Source organism: Nematostella vectensis, chromosome 9 (assembly GCF_932526225.1).
Source record: "Nematostella vectensis chromosome 9, jaNemVect1.1, whole genome shotgun sequence".
In the NCBI taxonomy this organism is placed as follows: Eukaryota; Metazoa; Cnidaria; class Anthozoa; order Actiniaria; family Edwardsiidae; genus Nematostella; species Nematostella vectensis.
Window position 1 is genome coordinate 5,861,528 of NC_064042.1, and position 17,012 is coordinate 5,878,539.

The 17,012-nt window shown below is 40.8% G+C and overlaps 1 protein-coding gene across 2 annotated transcripts in view; it reads right to left on the reverse strand.

The window, feature by feature from the left end:
* LOC5501661 (conserved oligomeric Golgi complex subunit 6) overlaps positions 1-17,012 on the reverse strand; it is a 31,854-nt gene that overhangs the window by 12,890 nt on the left and 1,952 nt on the right. For both annotated transcript variants that reach the window (XM_048732865.1, XM_048732864.1), the window contains exons 2-9: positions 5,954-6,076; positions 4,803-4,946; positions 4,541-4,612; positions 1,016-1,074; positions 817-928; positions 507-589; positions 331-401; positions 63-156 (exon numbers count right to left, since the gene is read on the reverse strand). In XM_048732865.1, the coding sequence (XP_048588822.1) occupies positions 63-156; positions 331-401; positions 507-589; positions 817-928; positions 1,016-1,074; positions 4,541-4,612; positions 4,803-4,946; positions 5,954-6,043 (725 nt within the window). In that variant the 5' untranslated portion in view covers positions 6,044-6,076. The remainder of the gene's footprint in view (positions 1-62; positions 157-330; positions 402-506; positions 590-816; positions 929-1,015; positions 1,075-4,540; positions 4,613-4,802; positions 4,947-5,953; positions 6,077-17,012) is intronic.

Genomic DNA, 17,012 nt, shown 5'->3' on the forward strand with positions numbered 1-17,012 from the left:
TTATTAAAAAGACTGTTGCCATTATAATGGTGTGTAGAAAGAAAATATTTTTTTTACTATACTTGAATAAGACTGGTCGGTCTTCTAGGCATGCCATAGCCTTGGTAAGAGTTGGAGATATATCTGGCAAATCTGACGTCAAACCTCTACACTCATCTGAAACAGACCCCAAGAATTGATATCAAAAACAGTTGGGTCAGTGAACACACTTGCAAGGTGGGAAAAGAAAGCACTTGTGTCACTGCAAAAGGTGGATGTGTAGTAAACAAATCTGAAGTGAAAGCTAGCTTACCTTGGGTCCATCTGTACAGCCTTTCATAGCTAGCTTACCTTGGGTCCATCTGTACAGCCTTTCATAGCTAGCTTCCATGTGCAGTGCCATAGACTCCATGATTTCTAGCCTGTGAAAAGAACTCTTGCTTATCATGTATGGGTCAGAGTGGGTCATAGTCACACAGAGTTTTCGTGAGAGGCGCTGTACCTAACTATCATGATTGTGATCTTACCCTGCTGTTTGTTGCTTTGTTCTGAGAAGAGCCTTACAGTCTTGATGAATCTCCCGTACTCTTGCAAGAGCTTGAAAAAACTCCTGATGAAAAGTTAAAAATATTAGATGCTACCGACAGTTATAGACATACAAAACAGACAAATGTACAGAAGGGCGGACGGACGGATGGACGGACGAATGAACAGACAGACAGACAGGTGGATGGCCAGACAGACAGACAGGTGGATGGCCAAAAAGACAGGAGGGCAGATGAGACGAACAGACAGCCACAAAGAAAGACAGATTGACGGACGGACAGACAGACAGACCTCAGTCACTGGTGTATTCCTAGCCCCTCTTAATGCCTCCACCTCTTCTTGCTTTAGTTGGAATCTTGATAAGAATGCATCAGCAACTTTCTCCATCATCTGGATTTTCTGGCTGCAAAGAAATTTTAGTAATTATGTCAACTGTACAAATATTTTACATAAAGCCTGCTTGAAACTAACTTTAGAGAAACTGTGTTACCTTTCAGCTTGTAGCTTTGTGGTCTTGCTTATCAAATCAGAAGTTTGGCCCCGAGCAGACTATAAGTAAATATATTTATGAATATAACATTACCAACTGCACAATACATTACATCTTAATTATCTTTGGACAATGTACATACAGTGGTTTACGATCACAACTATGTGGGTATTTTGATTGGGGGGGGGGGGGGGGGGTATAAATCTACATTAAACTCATATTTCTAGCCTGAGATGAAAAGTTTGTAATGTCTATTTTTGTGTGTTACAATATATGTATCCTCTTCCTTGTAAGTTGATTAAGTCATATCCCAGGATGTAGCCTTCCCCATATCTCAGGATTAAGCCTCCCCCATATCCCAGGATGTAGCCTTCCCCATATCCAAGAATGAAGCCTCCCCCATATCCCAGTATGTAGCCTCCCCGATATCCCAGGATGTAGCCTCCCCCATATCCAAGGATGAAGCCTCCCCCATATCCAAGGATGTAGCCTTCCCCATATCCCAGTATGTAGCCTCCCCGATATCCCAGGATGTAGCCTCCCCCATATCCAAGGATGAAGCCTCCCCCATATCCAAAGATGAAGCCTCCCCAATATCTCAGGATGTAGCCTCCCCCATATCCAAGGATGAAGCCTCCCCCATATCTCAGGATGTAGCCTCCCCCATATCCCAGGATGTAGCCTCCCCCATATTCAAGGATGAAGCCTTCCCCATATCTCAGGATTAAGCCTCCCCCATATCCCAGGATGTAGCCTCCCCCATATCCCAGGATGTAGCCTCCCCCATATCCCAGGATGTAGCCTCCCCCATATCCCAGGATGTAGCCTCCCCCATATCCCAGGATGTAGCCTTCCCCATATCCCAGGATATAGCCTCCCCCATATCCCAGGATGTAGCCTCCCCCATATCCCAGGATGTAGCCTCTCCCATATCCCAGGATGTAGCCTCCCCCATATCCCAGTATGTAGCCTCCCCCATACTCAAGGATGTAGCCTCCCCCATATCCCAGTATGTAGCCTCCCCCATACTCAAGGATGTAGCCTCCCCCATATCCCAGGATGTAGCCTCCCCCATATCCCAGTATGTAGCCTCCCCCATACTCAAGGATGTAGCCTCCCCCATATCCCAGGATGTAGCCTCCCCCATATCCCAGGATGTAGCCTTCCCCATATCCCAGGATGTAGCCTCCCCCATATCCTAGGATGTAGTGTCCCCCATATCCCAGGATGAAGCCTCCCCCATATCCAAGGATGAAGCCTCTCCCATATCCCAGGATTTAGCCTCCCCCATATCCCAGGATTTAGCCTCCCCCATATCCCAGGATGTAGCCTCCCCCATATTCAAGGATGAAGCCTCCCCCATATCTCAGGATTAAGCCTCCCCCATATTCCAGGATGTAGCCTCCCCCATATCCCAGGATGTAGCCTCTCCCATATCCCAGGATGTAGCCTCCCCCATATCCCAGGATGTAGCCTTCCCCATATCCCAGGATGTAGCCTCCCCCATATCCCAGGATGTAGCCTGCCCCATATCCCAGGATGTAGCCTCCCCCATATCCCAGTATGTAGCCTCCCCCATACTCAAGGATGTAGCCTCCCCCATATCCCAGGATGTAGTGCCCCCCATATCCCAGGATGAAGCCTCCCCATATCCAAGGATGAAGCCTCTCCCATATCCCAGGATGTAGCCTCCCCCATATCCCAGGATGTAGCCTCCCCCATATCCCAGGATGTAGCCTCCCCCATATCCAAGGATGAAGCCTCCCCCATATATCAGGATGTAGCCTCACCCATATCCCAGGATGAAGCCTCCCCCATATCCTAGGATGTAGCCTCCCCCATATCCCAGGTTGTAGTGTCCCCCATATCCCAGGATGTAGCCTCCCCCATATCCCAGGATGTAGCCTCACCCATATCCCAGGATGAAGCCTCCCCCATATCCAAGGATGAAGCCTCCCCCATATCCAGGAATGTAGCCTTCCCCATATTCCAGGATGTAGCCTCCCCCATATCCCAGTATGTGGCCTCCCCCATATCTCAGGATTAAGCCTCCCCCATATCCCAGGATGTAGCCTCCCCCATATCCAGGAATGTAGCCTTCCCCATATTCCAGAATGTAGCCTGCCCCATATCCCAGGATGTAGCCTCCCCCATATCCCAAGATGTAGCCTCCCCCATATCCCAGGATGTAGCCTCCCCCATATACCAGGATGTAGCCTCCCCCATATCCCAGTATGTAGCTTCCCCTATATCCCAGTATGTAGCCTCCCCCATATCCCAGTATGTAGCCTCCCCTATATCCCAGTATGTAGCCTCCCCCATATCCCAGTATGTAGCCTCCCCTATATCCCAGTATGTAGCCTCCCCCATATCCCAGTATGTAGCCTCCCCCATATCCCAGGATGTAGCCTCCCCCATATCCCAGTATGTAGCCTCCCCCATATCCCAGGATGAAGCCTTCCCCATATCCCAGGATGTAGCCTGCCCCATATCCCAGTATGTAGCCTCCCCCATATCCCAGGATGAAGCCTTCCCCATATCCCAGGATGTAGTGTCCCCCATATCCCAGGATGTAGCCTCTCCCATATCCCAGGATGTAGCCTCCCCCATATCCCAGGATGTAGCCTCCCCCATATCCAAGGATGAAGCCTCCCCCATATCCCAGGATGTAGCCTCCCCTATATCCCAGTATGTAGCCTCCCCCATATCCCAGGATGAAGCCTTCCCCATATCCCAGTATGTAGCCTCCCCCATATCCCAGTATGTAGCCTCCCCTATATCCCAGTATGTAGCCTCCCCCATATCCCAGGATGTAGCCTCCCCCATATCCCAGGATGAAGTCTTCCCCATATCCCAGGATGTAGTGTCCCCCATATCCCAGGATGTAGCCTCTCCCATATCCCAGGATGTAGCCTCCCCCATATCCCAGGATGTAGCCTCCCCCATATCCAAGGATGAAGCCTCCCCCATATCCCAGGATGTAGCCTCCCCTATATCCCAGGATGTAGCCTCCCCCATATCCCAGGATGTAGCCTCCCCCATATCCTAGGATGTAGCCTTCCCCATATCCCAGGATGTAGTGTCCCCCATATCCCAGGATGTAGCCTCTCCCATATCCCAGGATGTAGCCTCCCCCATATCCCAGGATGTAGCCTCCCTCATATCCAAGGATGAAGCCTCCCCCATATCCCAGGATGTAGCCTCCCCCATATCCCAGAGTGTAGCCTCCCCCATATCCCAGGATGAAGCCTCCCCCATATCCCAGGATGTAGCCTCCCCCATATCCCAGGATGAAGCATCCCCCATATCCCAGGATGAAGCCCCCCCCCCATATCCCAGGATGTAGCCTCCCCCATATCCCAGAGTGTAGCCTCCCCCATATCCCAGGATGAAGCCTCCCCCATATCCCAGGATGAAGCCTCCCCCATATCCTAGGATGTAGCCTCCCCCATATCCCAGGATGAAGCCTTCCCCATATCCCAGTGATGTAGCCTCTCCAATACTCAAGGATGTAGCCTCTATTACCTGAAGTCTCTTAGTCATGTCCTCACAGCATTTGTTCATGTCATGCACATCAGAATACACTTTATCCAAGTGCTGCAAAAACAAAACCCAAAACATCAAATTATTTGTAGGGTAGAAAGTCACCTAGAGAAGCACTTTCTTTTCTTAACCTAATGCCCAAGCTAACTGATCACTGATTATTTCTAGTGTGATTGTAAATGAGAAATATACAAACTAATGTAGATTTAATCAATGATAATGGCAGATTTCAACTACAGCTTACCTCTTTTAACACTCCAAAAGCTTGCTCAAAATTTTCACTTATTAGAAGACTTCGTTTCTCTATGTCTCCACGGAGGTTGCGTCTTGAACGAAGTGTGTTCTCAGTGAAAAATGTTGATAGTGCTTTTAGTGCTTCCACAATATCCTTAAATGGAATGAGTTAGATTTCATATGCAGATAAAAGTAGCTTGAGTAACCATGACAAAGGCAAATGCAGAGGTAGGCTGGGGAGGCCAATTAGAGAACTTGTCGGAGGTTGGAGGTCCCATCTCTCACTGCACTTCAATAAACCACAGGCTTACCAACCTCTCAGTCAGTCTCAAGTCAATCTTAGTACCTACAATCTGCAACAAAACTAAGTGGGACACTTCTCATAGCAACACTTTCCCCCCTTCTCCCCCCGATTAATATTGGTTAGAGGCGATTTTTCAGCTCAAAACTCAAGCAGTCGCTAGGTGATCATTCGCCCTCCAACATTGGGGAGGGGGGGAGAGTTTATAGTGACCTTCATTATAGGATAAAAGACAATTACAGGAGGTGATGAATCGTGAAAATATTTGAGCTAGGTACTGGAATTGACTGGAGACTGACTGAGGTTGGTAAGCCTGTGAATAAACAGGCACTGCAGAGGGGCTAGGGGCCCCATAGTCAAATAAACTATGATTTATTTCTTTTTGGTTTTTCAATATGATAACTTTTTTCAATTGTCAGCCCATCCACTTTTCAACATGCTCCACGGTCCCTGTTAGGGGAAGGGGGTTGTAAAGAACTGCTGGTATCGGCTTTTTCATGGTGGCATCTTGATTGACAGTGGTTACACACTAACTCTCACAATGAGGTGCTTTGCTAAATAACTAAAGATAAACGCTTACAAAACAACAAAAAATTTATACATTTTTAAAATAAAAAATAAGGAAGAACTTGTTGGACCAAAATAACTAGTTGATGAATTTAAATTAAGTATTTTATATACTAGAAGAGCCACCGTTAATGTCTATGAAATTGGGAGCTTTTAATTTCGCACAAATGACGGTCACTTTTTCGTTCGCAGGCGTATAAAATTAACAGGTGAGACCCAATAGTTATGCTTTTATGTTAAAAGTCACTACGGGATCCTAGAATCAGCACATAAGACTAGGTTAAGCAAAGTACCTTATCGTTGTCCAATCGCGTCTCCAATATTTTGTTGAGCTTTCTTGAAAGCGGGTTGCTTTGCGAGATTTCATTCGTTCCGTCCGCCATCTTGGATAGATGATGTGGACGGTACCCAGATCCCTTCGAAAATAAGACGCACAGGTAACCCAAATGATAAGCTGTTCGAAATTTTTCCTCACTGATCATCAAAGCATTTTTTCTTATCATTTTATTTCTTATCTCCTCTCTTTATCTCAGTTATATAAACAAATACTCAACGGGAACCTGTAACTATGTAGAAATCTTGAAACTGGAGTTTTAGAGACAATATATGCCTGGAGCAAAAAATACTATTGAAAAGATCTAAAACACCAACGGCTGCCAAAACCTTTATCATCTGCTGACTATCTTGTTTTATCGAGATACTTCGCCCAGTTCTTTTAAACTATTCAATGTTTTCTTGTTCGCAAGAGGCATGTGCATAAGAGTAAGATTTTCATTCCTGTTTTCAGTTTTCTACGTAAATATTGGGTATGCTGGTGTGAATGTTTTATTATTTTATGTTTTAGGTTTTCTTCGTTCAAGATGTTTAGTTCGTTGCATTGGGTTTTTGTTCACGCGTTTCAGGGCGAAATTCAATCACCTTTAATCGCGCACGAAATAAAATTAGTGCCTGATATTCATCCTCTATTGTAATCCAATAAATTTCTTTAACAACAAAGTCATAGTCAATTAACATAGGCTCGACATAATTATTTGTGTTTGAGCTAAACAAATTTCAATTTGCGAGTGAAAAACTTTCGTCTAAGACTCTAGACATTTGAAAAAGAAAACTTAAACTCTTTATAAAAGAAAAAAGTCTTCCTTGACACCTGCTCATTTGGGGCACGTTATGGAAAGAAATCGTTATTGTTGTTATTATCGCCTGCCCTGCAAGATGTAACTAAAAAATGCATGAGATCTGGTGATATAGTGTTGGTTGAATGGCACTGCATTCTTTCATACCCCGCCACCTGGGCAATGGCAGCTTGACTAGTGAATTACAACCAATAAAAATACCAGTTAATCTAGGATTAATAGCTGATCATTATCGATTTTAAAGGACACATTTAAAACGTTTTCACGGAACCACACTAGGAAAACAATTCGATATTCTACGCCTGTTTCCGGTTTAAAATTTCAATCCACCTGTAGGCTCATAAACTTTGTTTGTTTCTCGTGCGCACGGCACACTTATTATTTAAATTTCAAACCGAGTCTTTTCTTTCAAAAGATTTCAAAATATTTAGTTCCGCGAATTTCGATGTTCACCCTAACACCAGAGTTGGGAGTTCTAAGAGACAATCTTTTGTATACAGACGTGACGTTTCTTCACACAAACGACGAAAGACCAGCTCTTCGGAACCTGTCAGCTTTGAGTGTGTGTTCTTAAAGTTTGATTTGCAAACAAAAAGTATTGTCTTACTCATTGAAGTCTGTTCTAGTTGAAAGGATGGCTCCATTGTCCCGAGTAATACGTCATGGAGTCATCGTAATTGGGAAATTCTCAAACTATCGTAACACCATCCCTTTATTAAAGAACATTGAAAAGAATCCCATAAAACTACATTCTTTGTTCGCTTTAAAAACAATAATCGTAAGTCTATTCTAAATATTTTATTGATATATACAGCTTTGATTATTTTACAAGGATTCTGTTTTCTCTCAACCTATGATAAATTTAGTTCATCGTGCTTTCATTTCTAAATATGTATAGTTCTATTTGTGTCATTCAGTGTTTGGTGACGATCTTGAATAAGTGTGTCCACATTCACAACAGTCCGAACTCTTCTGATTTTCGTCTTCCAGCATTTCTGATAATGCCATAATATAATGTGTAGCCAGCCTTAATGTCTCAATCTGTGTGAGTTTTCTTTCTGGTCCTTTGCCTGATAAATAGTCTGGAATTACGCCTCGTAATACATCAAAAGCGCTGTTTAGGCGCCCCTGTCGCTCTCGCTCTCTGGCGTTACGTCGAAGCTGCCTGAATCGCCTTACGGTCGGTGGAACTGTTAGCTTCGTACGTTTGCTCTCACGGGGACAATCTTCAGTGATCTCCGCAGCTTTCTCGAAAAGAGACCAGGGAAATTCCGTCGCTTGTTCTGTGAATATTTTCTCGTAATTTTGCTCCTCGTTACTTGGTGTATAGACCATGTTTTCGTTCATCATCGTAGTAAACACACGTGGAATATCTAGTAAAATACGGAAAAACAAATTAATGCGATTTTCCACCACAAGATTTCAAGATAGCAGGTTTTATCGGTTTATTCGGATGTTTATACAAATCAGGCGAACTTGTGAACCGCTAGTTTTACCGAGTTTGCGATAAGGTCAAACTTTACCTTTTTTTACTTTTCGGAGGCAGCTAAACCGGCCCGCCCAATATCTTTTTGTTACATGATTTTTTCAAAAATCTTGAAAAAGCTTGGATAAGATAACGTTCAGGTTATCCTCGAATTCGATAAAGTCTCTTTTTCGTTCTACTAGTGAAAATTGATTTTAATAAGATTAGTGGCTTTGCTGTTTATCAGAATTCCTTAAATATTCACAGGTTTGCTCAGGTTGTGAAATCATACGGAAGTTTTTAATCGTTTTTACTAGTCAGCAGATATCTATAATTTCATTTGAAACCGCAACGCATAGAAATGTTTTTTTTTCTCTTGTCGTGTTCTTACGAATCTTAATTTGTCTCAATTTTACAAAATAAAAGCTCTTGCTTTCCTTTACAAAATAAAAAATCTTGCTTATCTTAAGTATGTGACAAAAACTTTTAAAATGTTAACACCATCTAAAGTACACCAAATTATTTCACATCGTCTTTAGTCGTAAATACGAAGAATACCATCTTTTTAAAAATTGAACACATTTTTTTCGATAAACGTAAATTTTGGATTTTAATCTTGAAAAGTTTTTCACCCTTTTTTTAAATAAGAAACACTTAATTAATAGGCTGTGCGACATACCTGTGTGGAATTCTTGGTGTTGGTGGTTTTGACTGGGCAAGCTTCAAGTTCGAATGAAGCAAGCTTTCTCCCATCTGCCTTTTAAAGAGTACCCAAACAAAGCGATCTAAACTTCAGCATTAATATCAACATGCTAAATACAAACAGACACACAAACAGCGTCAATAAAACCCTATAAATACTTGGAAATGAAAGCAGACTTTTCCACTAATTGGGGTTTCATTCTTTTCCAAAGATTTTTATCGTATCTTATCGCCCAGAAACAAATACTAGAAAAAAATGTTCCAAATAACTTATTAACTCCCTTGCTAGACTAGCAACAAGAAAAAATCGAGACTCCAGCATGGCAAGGCTGTGGTCGCAAAGGTCTCTTTCGTGTGGGATAGACCATTAAGGGCTAAGTTTGTCCAGCGCTAAGCCGTAATTCAAAAGTGTTTGTTTGTTTTTTAAGATTCCTGCACCATTGTAAATGAAAAGCGCGTGTGTTCCTAATTACATTAAGCTTTATTGACTGAATAGGACATCCGTCCCGTGATAGAAACCACCCTCGCACTACCCATCGAAGTTTCGATTATTTTCTCCAGAGGAAAAAACCCTCAAATTCCCCGTAACACTTAATTGGGTTTCTAGAGCGTGTTGTCTGCGCATGCGCGTATCTAGACTCGCCACTTCTCTGAATCAAAGAGGGAATAAAACGTTTCGAGGAAGCGCGACCGTGACTGATTCAAGTGAACAATTGGTCGCTTTGTAAAATACTATGCCTCCTTTGATAATTCGCGGGCTAGACAAGCTGACAGACACCAGGCCCGCTGGGTAACTAGTACACCCAATAACGTCCAATTTCGTTATTTTCGCCTCCTTTCACCCGCTTGTCAGCATTGAGACCCTATACATTTGCTTCTAAAAGAAATTTCGCCATTTTTTTTCTGCACAAAAGGTTGCAGTGCGATATTTTTGGCAGTAAAAATACGTTGGTGATTGCACTTGGTTAAATGAGCGAGGCGTTTGTGTCGAGAGCCTTTTTCAAGGAAGTGTAAAGTGTTAGCAACGACTTGATAAATATAGGCAATCCGTCTCACAAACATGTGCCAGCTCAAGAAAGGCCAAGCTTTCAGGCATAGAAAATCCTCGATTCTCCGGCGCCAAAATAACTGTTATACATACTCGCTTGGCAAAAAGCCACGTGAGAGGCAAATAAAATTCGATGTCTAAGTTCGGGGCAAAATAATCCCAGGAGTAGCGCACGCGGTTAGCAAAGACGCACGGCTAGAAGAGCAATCAAAATGTGAGATAGCCACCACATCTGCATGCCTTGATCACACCGCGAATAACAATACCTCTTCAGCGATTAGATTAAATTATATTCTCTGTTCCAAAAATGTTAAAACAACAGTCATACTTCGCAAGGGTGTTGGCCTTTTGGGGGTGCAAGCGTTTGGGAGGCTTCTCAACAGGGCATTGAAAGGGAGAAAAGGAAAAAGTGGCAGGATTTTCCTCGAAGATTTTCCTTCCCTGGTGTAGCATTAGACATCGCCAATCTTAGACACATGTTGCCTAAAACGTTTTTTGCATAATCAGTGTGATTGCTATTGGTAAAGAAAACCGGTTATTGTTCTGCCCCATTATTAGGAAAGTCATGCCTAAGTGTGCAAGACAAGGGAAGATCGGGCATAGAATAAATGGGTCTTTGAGGGGAAATAATTGGCAGTGTCAGAAATAGAGAGAAAAACCTACACACGTGGGCTTGTGACATTTTGGACACGCTTCCAGTCTAAATTAGCTGATGGGGAGTGCTCGTCCGCGTCTCTGTACCCATGTGGTCATTGTTAGGTGGGTTCTGTGTGCGCCGGTTTGCGGCACTAGGGTCGTCCTTAGCCAAGATCTGTCTAGCTATTCACTAACTTCAAGGTGATTTGAAACCGCGAAGAGTCAACCTATTTATAAGGCCCGCAAACAAAACATGGCCATTGAGCTTGTTAGTGTGCTGGTCGACCTTTTAACGATCGTTAACGACAAGCTAACGAGGTGTGGTTAGCAAGCTCTTCGGCAACAGGGGAGATCTGCACAGGGCAAGGGCACCATCGAGTCTTAGGAAAACCTTCCCTCAGCGTCCCTCTTAGAACAAAGCGCCACGCCAAAGATTAGGCGTGAGCAAGCCGAAGATGCCATGTATCACGTTTACAAGCGAATTAAATTTTGGCGTTCTTTCGCCCTAAGGAAAATCGATTTTTTTTCTGCATATCATTTTGAGACATATCCTTTATGCAAATTTTAGCTTATAACGCGGTTAAAAGTAGCCGTTTTCTGACTCAAATACTCAATTTTTACTTTTTTTCTAAAAGAAAACTCATCAATTTTTAAGTGTTTTTTTTTTATTCAACATTTGGTAATCTGTCACTGACTTATTAATATTTATAGCACTTGATAATTCGAAACTAGGCTCGATAATTCAAATTTTAAAGTTTTCTTCTACCACAAATAAAAATTTCATTTTTTTTCTGAGCCTCGGAATAAATTCTCATAATTTATGCCTATTTTCTTGGATTTTCGCCACTATTTACTTTCCAATGTTTACCCTATTGGTGCCTTTTGGCATCTTCAACACTGCCAACAATAACCTTTTATAGAAACAGTGCAAACATAGAGCAGTAAGTCTGAAATGATTTCTCGATCTTTCTTTTCTAAAGAGAAAATAAATACACTCGACGAGCGATCAAGAAATTTACCAAAACTTCATATCAGCGTTTTTCATCTCTCTAACAATTAAATCAATGTAAAGGCTTTAAAATGGTATTGTTTACTACTTTTTTAACGATACCAATTATCGAGTCAAACACTACGTGAATGTGATTTACTCTAGAAAAATAACCCTAGGAAATTTCCAGCATAAATATTTTAGCCCTAATGGTTGGAGTTTTAACGTTAGCGGCTAATGCATTGTTTAGAGGCAAATAAGAGTGAATGCTTTTGAGGTCTAATCAAAGTCCAGTGCAGAGTGAACGGATCGGAGTTATGACAATAAACAAGTTCGTACAACTCCTAAGTCCACCTGTGAGTGGAGTTCTAGTTATTTCAGGTGTCTGGTAGGGATATGAAATAACACGTTCAGATGTCTCAACTTTCTACTCTTTGTAGGCGAAGAAACAGCGATTTCGTCCGGCCAAGTTATTTGAAGGAATATAAGAGTTTTACAGGGCGTTTTCACAGCGGGCGTTACGGATAAAGAGATCACAACAATACGTTGCCCTTTTAAACACCAGTAACTAATAAATGATTTAAAAAAATGATTCATTAAAAGCAGTCAAAGAATAATATACGTTGTCTTTTTACACACTAGTGTTTTAGAGCTTAAAGTACCTTTATGGGTAGGTATTCAGTTTCATTGAAAATCAAATTAATGGAATTTCTTTTCTATTGAGACAATAAGAAGTTTTTTTTTTTTACAAAGTTGGGTTAACACTTATAGACTACATTAGAAAACAAGAACAAAAACATACAGTACTGCAAGGTTCAAATCTGAGCATATACATTCAGTAATAAATGAGCGGGGGTTATAGCACAATGATATGAAACCTTTACGACAAATTAGCGACCACTTAAAAAACCAATGCCTGCACTTTTAACATTTGATGTCATAAAATACAAAACTCAAAACACTTTCACTAACACGTATAAGTAGACGTGCCTAGTCCATATAAATTTATCTTACTCTTCTAGCTTGTATTTTTTCAGAGTTTTCGAAATCATATGATGCAAGGGATAGCGTTGTTCGCTTTGGAATTCGCTTATGCCACGTGGATTTTGCTATACCCGAGCCGCCCAAGCTAACAATCCTGTCATAACACCCGCAAAATCATGCAAGAGGCCCATAAACAAATTGTAATTGGTTTGCGCAATTATTTTAGCAGTTTTAGGCGCCTAACTTGGGTCTGCATGTGTGGATTACGTGACATTATGTCGTAATTTCGATTTTATTGTGCAAACATCGGTTAAGAGCTTTGCGCAAGGAAAGTAAATGAGCAAGCGAAATCGACGCAGATAACTTTGCCTTTTGTTTCTTTTGTTAAAAACGACTTGTACTGTTTGAAAACGCCAAGAAACCAGCGAAGGTTATGACAAAAAAAAGCCCCGCTTGGAGCTTAAATGGGATTCATTATTGATCCACAATGCTTTGTATGGCTAAAGAAATTTGAAGGACAAACAGTTTATTCTTAAAGAAATCGGATATTCGAACTTTGTTTTAGCGGTGCACAATAAAATCTTGAATTAAATACCGTCTAGAGAAATCGTTCTAAAGTGTGTTGCGCCCATGTCCATGGCTCTATTATAGCGACTGAAAGTAGTGTAATATGGGAGGCTCGCACTCAAGCTCTTTCAGCTTCTTAAATTCAACACTTCTAGAAAATGTTGAAGAATTGAAAAAAGGAGAAATAAAGCACCCAATCTTAAACGGTCAATCAAATACTCTTTTCATAGCGAGATTTCAAAGATAATGCTTTGTTTGGTAGAGAACATTTTGATTGCACATCAATACCTCTATACCGTGATAAAGGGTGTATGAGATGACTTCGCTAAACATGCGACATGCTTCTTACACGCGCTTGCATTTCGACTTTGAGCCCGTTCGTGCAAAAAGGTGCGAAATTTTTCAGAGATTAAAAAAGATTCACACTTTGCAGACGCCTAGCTAAACAAAACGTTATATAATAGCGCTTTTTATTGAACAAAGAAAGAAGCAAACATAACCTGGAAATTAAATTTGTTTCTCACATGGACGTAAATGTTATAGACTAAAAAGTCATTCTAATGGCGAAACAAAAACGAAAAAAGCTTAACAAAAACAACGTTGTCAAATACAAGTTAGTTTAGAATATTTTATTTTCTGGTGATTTGTTAAAAAAGCTCGCTTACTGTAAGGGGTTGTGAAACACTCTCGGTGGAATAGGTGAAATAAGCCTAGGCGAGACAGACGGCGTGTGTGAAAAAGCGATTGAAGATCTCTTAGCAACTCTAGCGGACGCTTAGGAATGGGGTGCTTATCTCTGTTCACGATCAGTAAAACTGCTTGAACGGCTTATAAGCATAGAATAAAATTGAATAAACAAAGAAATAAACCTCATAAAGAAATAAGAAAGTAAGTAAGTTTGCGAGTTCGCAGTGATCAAGTTTTTGACCCGGCGGGAGGCGCATTCAGACAATCGCGTCCAAATAAGTAACTGTGATTAGGCAATTCGATTAATCTGGCTCCTGGATGCGAAATCTCGGCTGAATTAATTCGAGGTGCCTAGTTTTAACTGATACTTAAGAAATAAGAAAGATAATGATTAATAAAAAAAAAAGGTTTTTTACACCTTAGGTGACGAAGACTCGCCGCAAATTGCGAGTTACAAAACCTGGGGCAAAAGAAAGCTTGTATTACAACAAATGAGATCAATTAAAATAGGAGGGAACAGAAATGTAATGAGTGGTTTAATTACTAAAACGTGCAGGATATGAACAAAAAGGCTCAGCTTCCCTTAATTTTCAACCCATAGAAAACACTAACCAAAAACGAATCCAGAAGAAAAAAGTTCTTTCTTTTCTCTCGCAATTTTTTTTCTGGCAAGTTGCTTATGTGGAATAACATTTCGTGCAGAATCACTTTTTCTTATCTGTTGTTTGGAAATCGTATTGTCCAATTCGACCCCCTTAGGACCTTTGCAAACAAAAGCTATTTTCTAAAATTATCCAAATGAAATACTTATTAGATTAAGAGAGATAAGGGATGATTTAGGTTAGAGCTTTAGTCTTAAGACTTCTGAAAAGAACAGCAAAATGCCTTCCCGGGAGACAGAGGAGTGTATATTATGTGCTGTGAATATACTGTGTGTTTAATGGTTACTAATTCTTAGCATACTGTGAACACGGCGTGAGAGAGAACGTGATCTCACATGAGAAGTCAACCAAAAAAGAAAACACAACATTTTAAGGCGAATTGGAACTGTGGTTGCTCATATTTATGACAGTTTCATATTATTCCTGAAATCATTAAATAGCCTTAAATGTCTTAAGAATCTTTGTTTCAGTAAAAACCCGTTTTAAAGTTGTTTGTGTCAGGTCAGCACCTGCAGGTTTTGAACAAAAGCCGAAAAAGAAACGTTTATATGTCCAATATTACAAATGCAGCCAAAAACCGCGTTCTATCTTATGAACAAAATCGATAGGTTGTGTCATGGAAAAGCTCGGCTTTTTATCGCTGAAATACGACGTTTTCATTTATTTTCCCGCCTTCCTCATCTTGAAGTCATAATAAAAAATGCGAGTAACTTCTCAAGTGTGTTTTGCAAGATCGCCACAGGTTGTCCGTGAATGAACTAGATGAACACACTCTGGCACGAGCGGCGCCGCAGGGGGTCTCCCCATGGTGTCTTAATTTGACGCATGCGCAAGGCACAACTCAAATTCCTTCTTAAATCTAGAAAAATACACTACAGAAACTAATTACTAGTAACGAACATTTCATTTCGAACCATTTCATGGTTTTAATTGCTTTTCATGAAAAGCAATTAAAACCCTTTAAAGACATTTAAGTAATTTCTAGCTGGACAATGCACATTTTCCCCTATGAAATAATCATCTAGCCAATTGCTTTATAATTGTGTAGTATACTGAAGATAGATTAGGCTACTTGGATGGTCTTGTCACACAGATGCCGTTAATCCATTTAATAGTCAGCTCCAAGCATGAGTCTCTACCAGCCGCCATTTTGTCAACATTTTTATTGGCAGATTTTGCGGAAGCTTTGCGATATTTTCGTTTGAATTTGGTAAATGAAATAAAAAATACGTGTTCATCCATTTTCACTTTTGCTACTTTTTTTTTTTGCTGCCGTAAAGTTAGGTATTTACAAACCGCATAATTTTCTGTTCTAGTAATTATATGAAAGTAAAATAAAGAAAGCAATTCTCATTACAGCATCTCAAACGCTTGACGGGCTTTATCGAAAAATCCTGAATCAATTTGATATGGGTTATATGATCCTAATTCTGAAAAGGAGACGATCTTCAAAGCAAACTATGTTAACCAATCGACAAAACCTCTTATCATGCAGGGTGTCACAGAATATCGTGACTTGACTTCTATTCTTTGATGTTTGATATCTTTTGAGATCCTGTTGAGTGTTTATTGTATCTCATTTCTGTTACTCTCCTGTCTATAACGTCCTCTGTGATTTTTAGATGTATTATGATCATAAACCCTTTTAAATTCTACCTGTAGTAACTCTCTCAAAGAAAAGCATTGTGGAACAACAATGTTTCATGAACCAACCCGCTAACCCAAAGAGATCATGGATAAGATCTATTTTTTCCCAGTTAACCTTCGTTAGTATCCCAGTTTTGCCTAGCAAAACTAAAATAGAGAAATGATCAATATGTAAAAGACAACCATTTATTACAAATTCAAGTATAAGAGGGAAGATCACATTACCTCAAGATAACAATAACACAAATCAATGCTGTGTTGCAAGTGCTTTCAGGGGCGAATCCAGGAGTCCTAATAAGTGGGGGATGAGCAAGGATTTTAGGAAAGGGGTGATTTATTATTCTTTCCTTCATTTCCTTATATTATCTCCTAATCTAAAATACAATCGCTGACTATAGGCCCCTAGATCTGCCCATGACTTTAATCACCAGTCTTAACTTCACATTGGAATACATCTGAAAAGCTCTGCAAAAACTTCCCTGCTGTTTCTGAGACAGTCACATTTCTATTCGTTTCTTTGGAGAGTGAGGTGACTCCTTTTCCCACAAGTCCACAGGGAATAATATGATCAAACCACTCAAGGTCGCTGTTACAGTTCAGAGCTATCCCATGGCTAGTGATCCACTTACTGACGTGAATACCTGTATTAAACACAAATGAACCTTAGTAATAAGAAAATAACATTGCCCTTCAAGAAAAATAAGAAAGCGAGTAGTGACGGAATTAAGTCTCAGTGGATTCAAGAAATCATTTAGGGACCTCCAGATTTTTTTAAAAAATGGTTCAACTATTAACAAGATAATGGCTACCAAGACTCTATTTTGTTTAGTTTG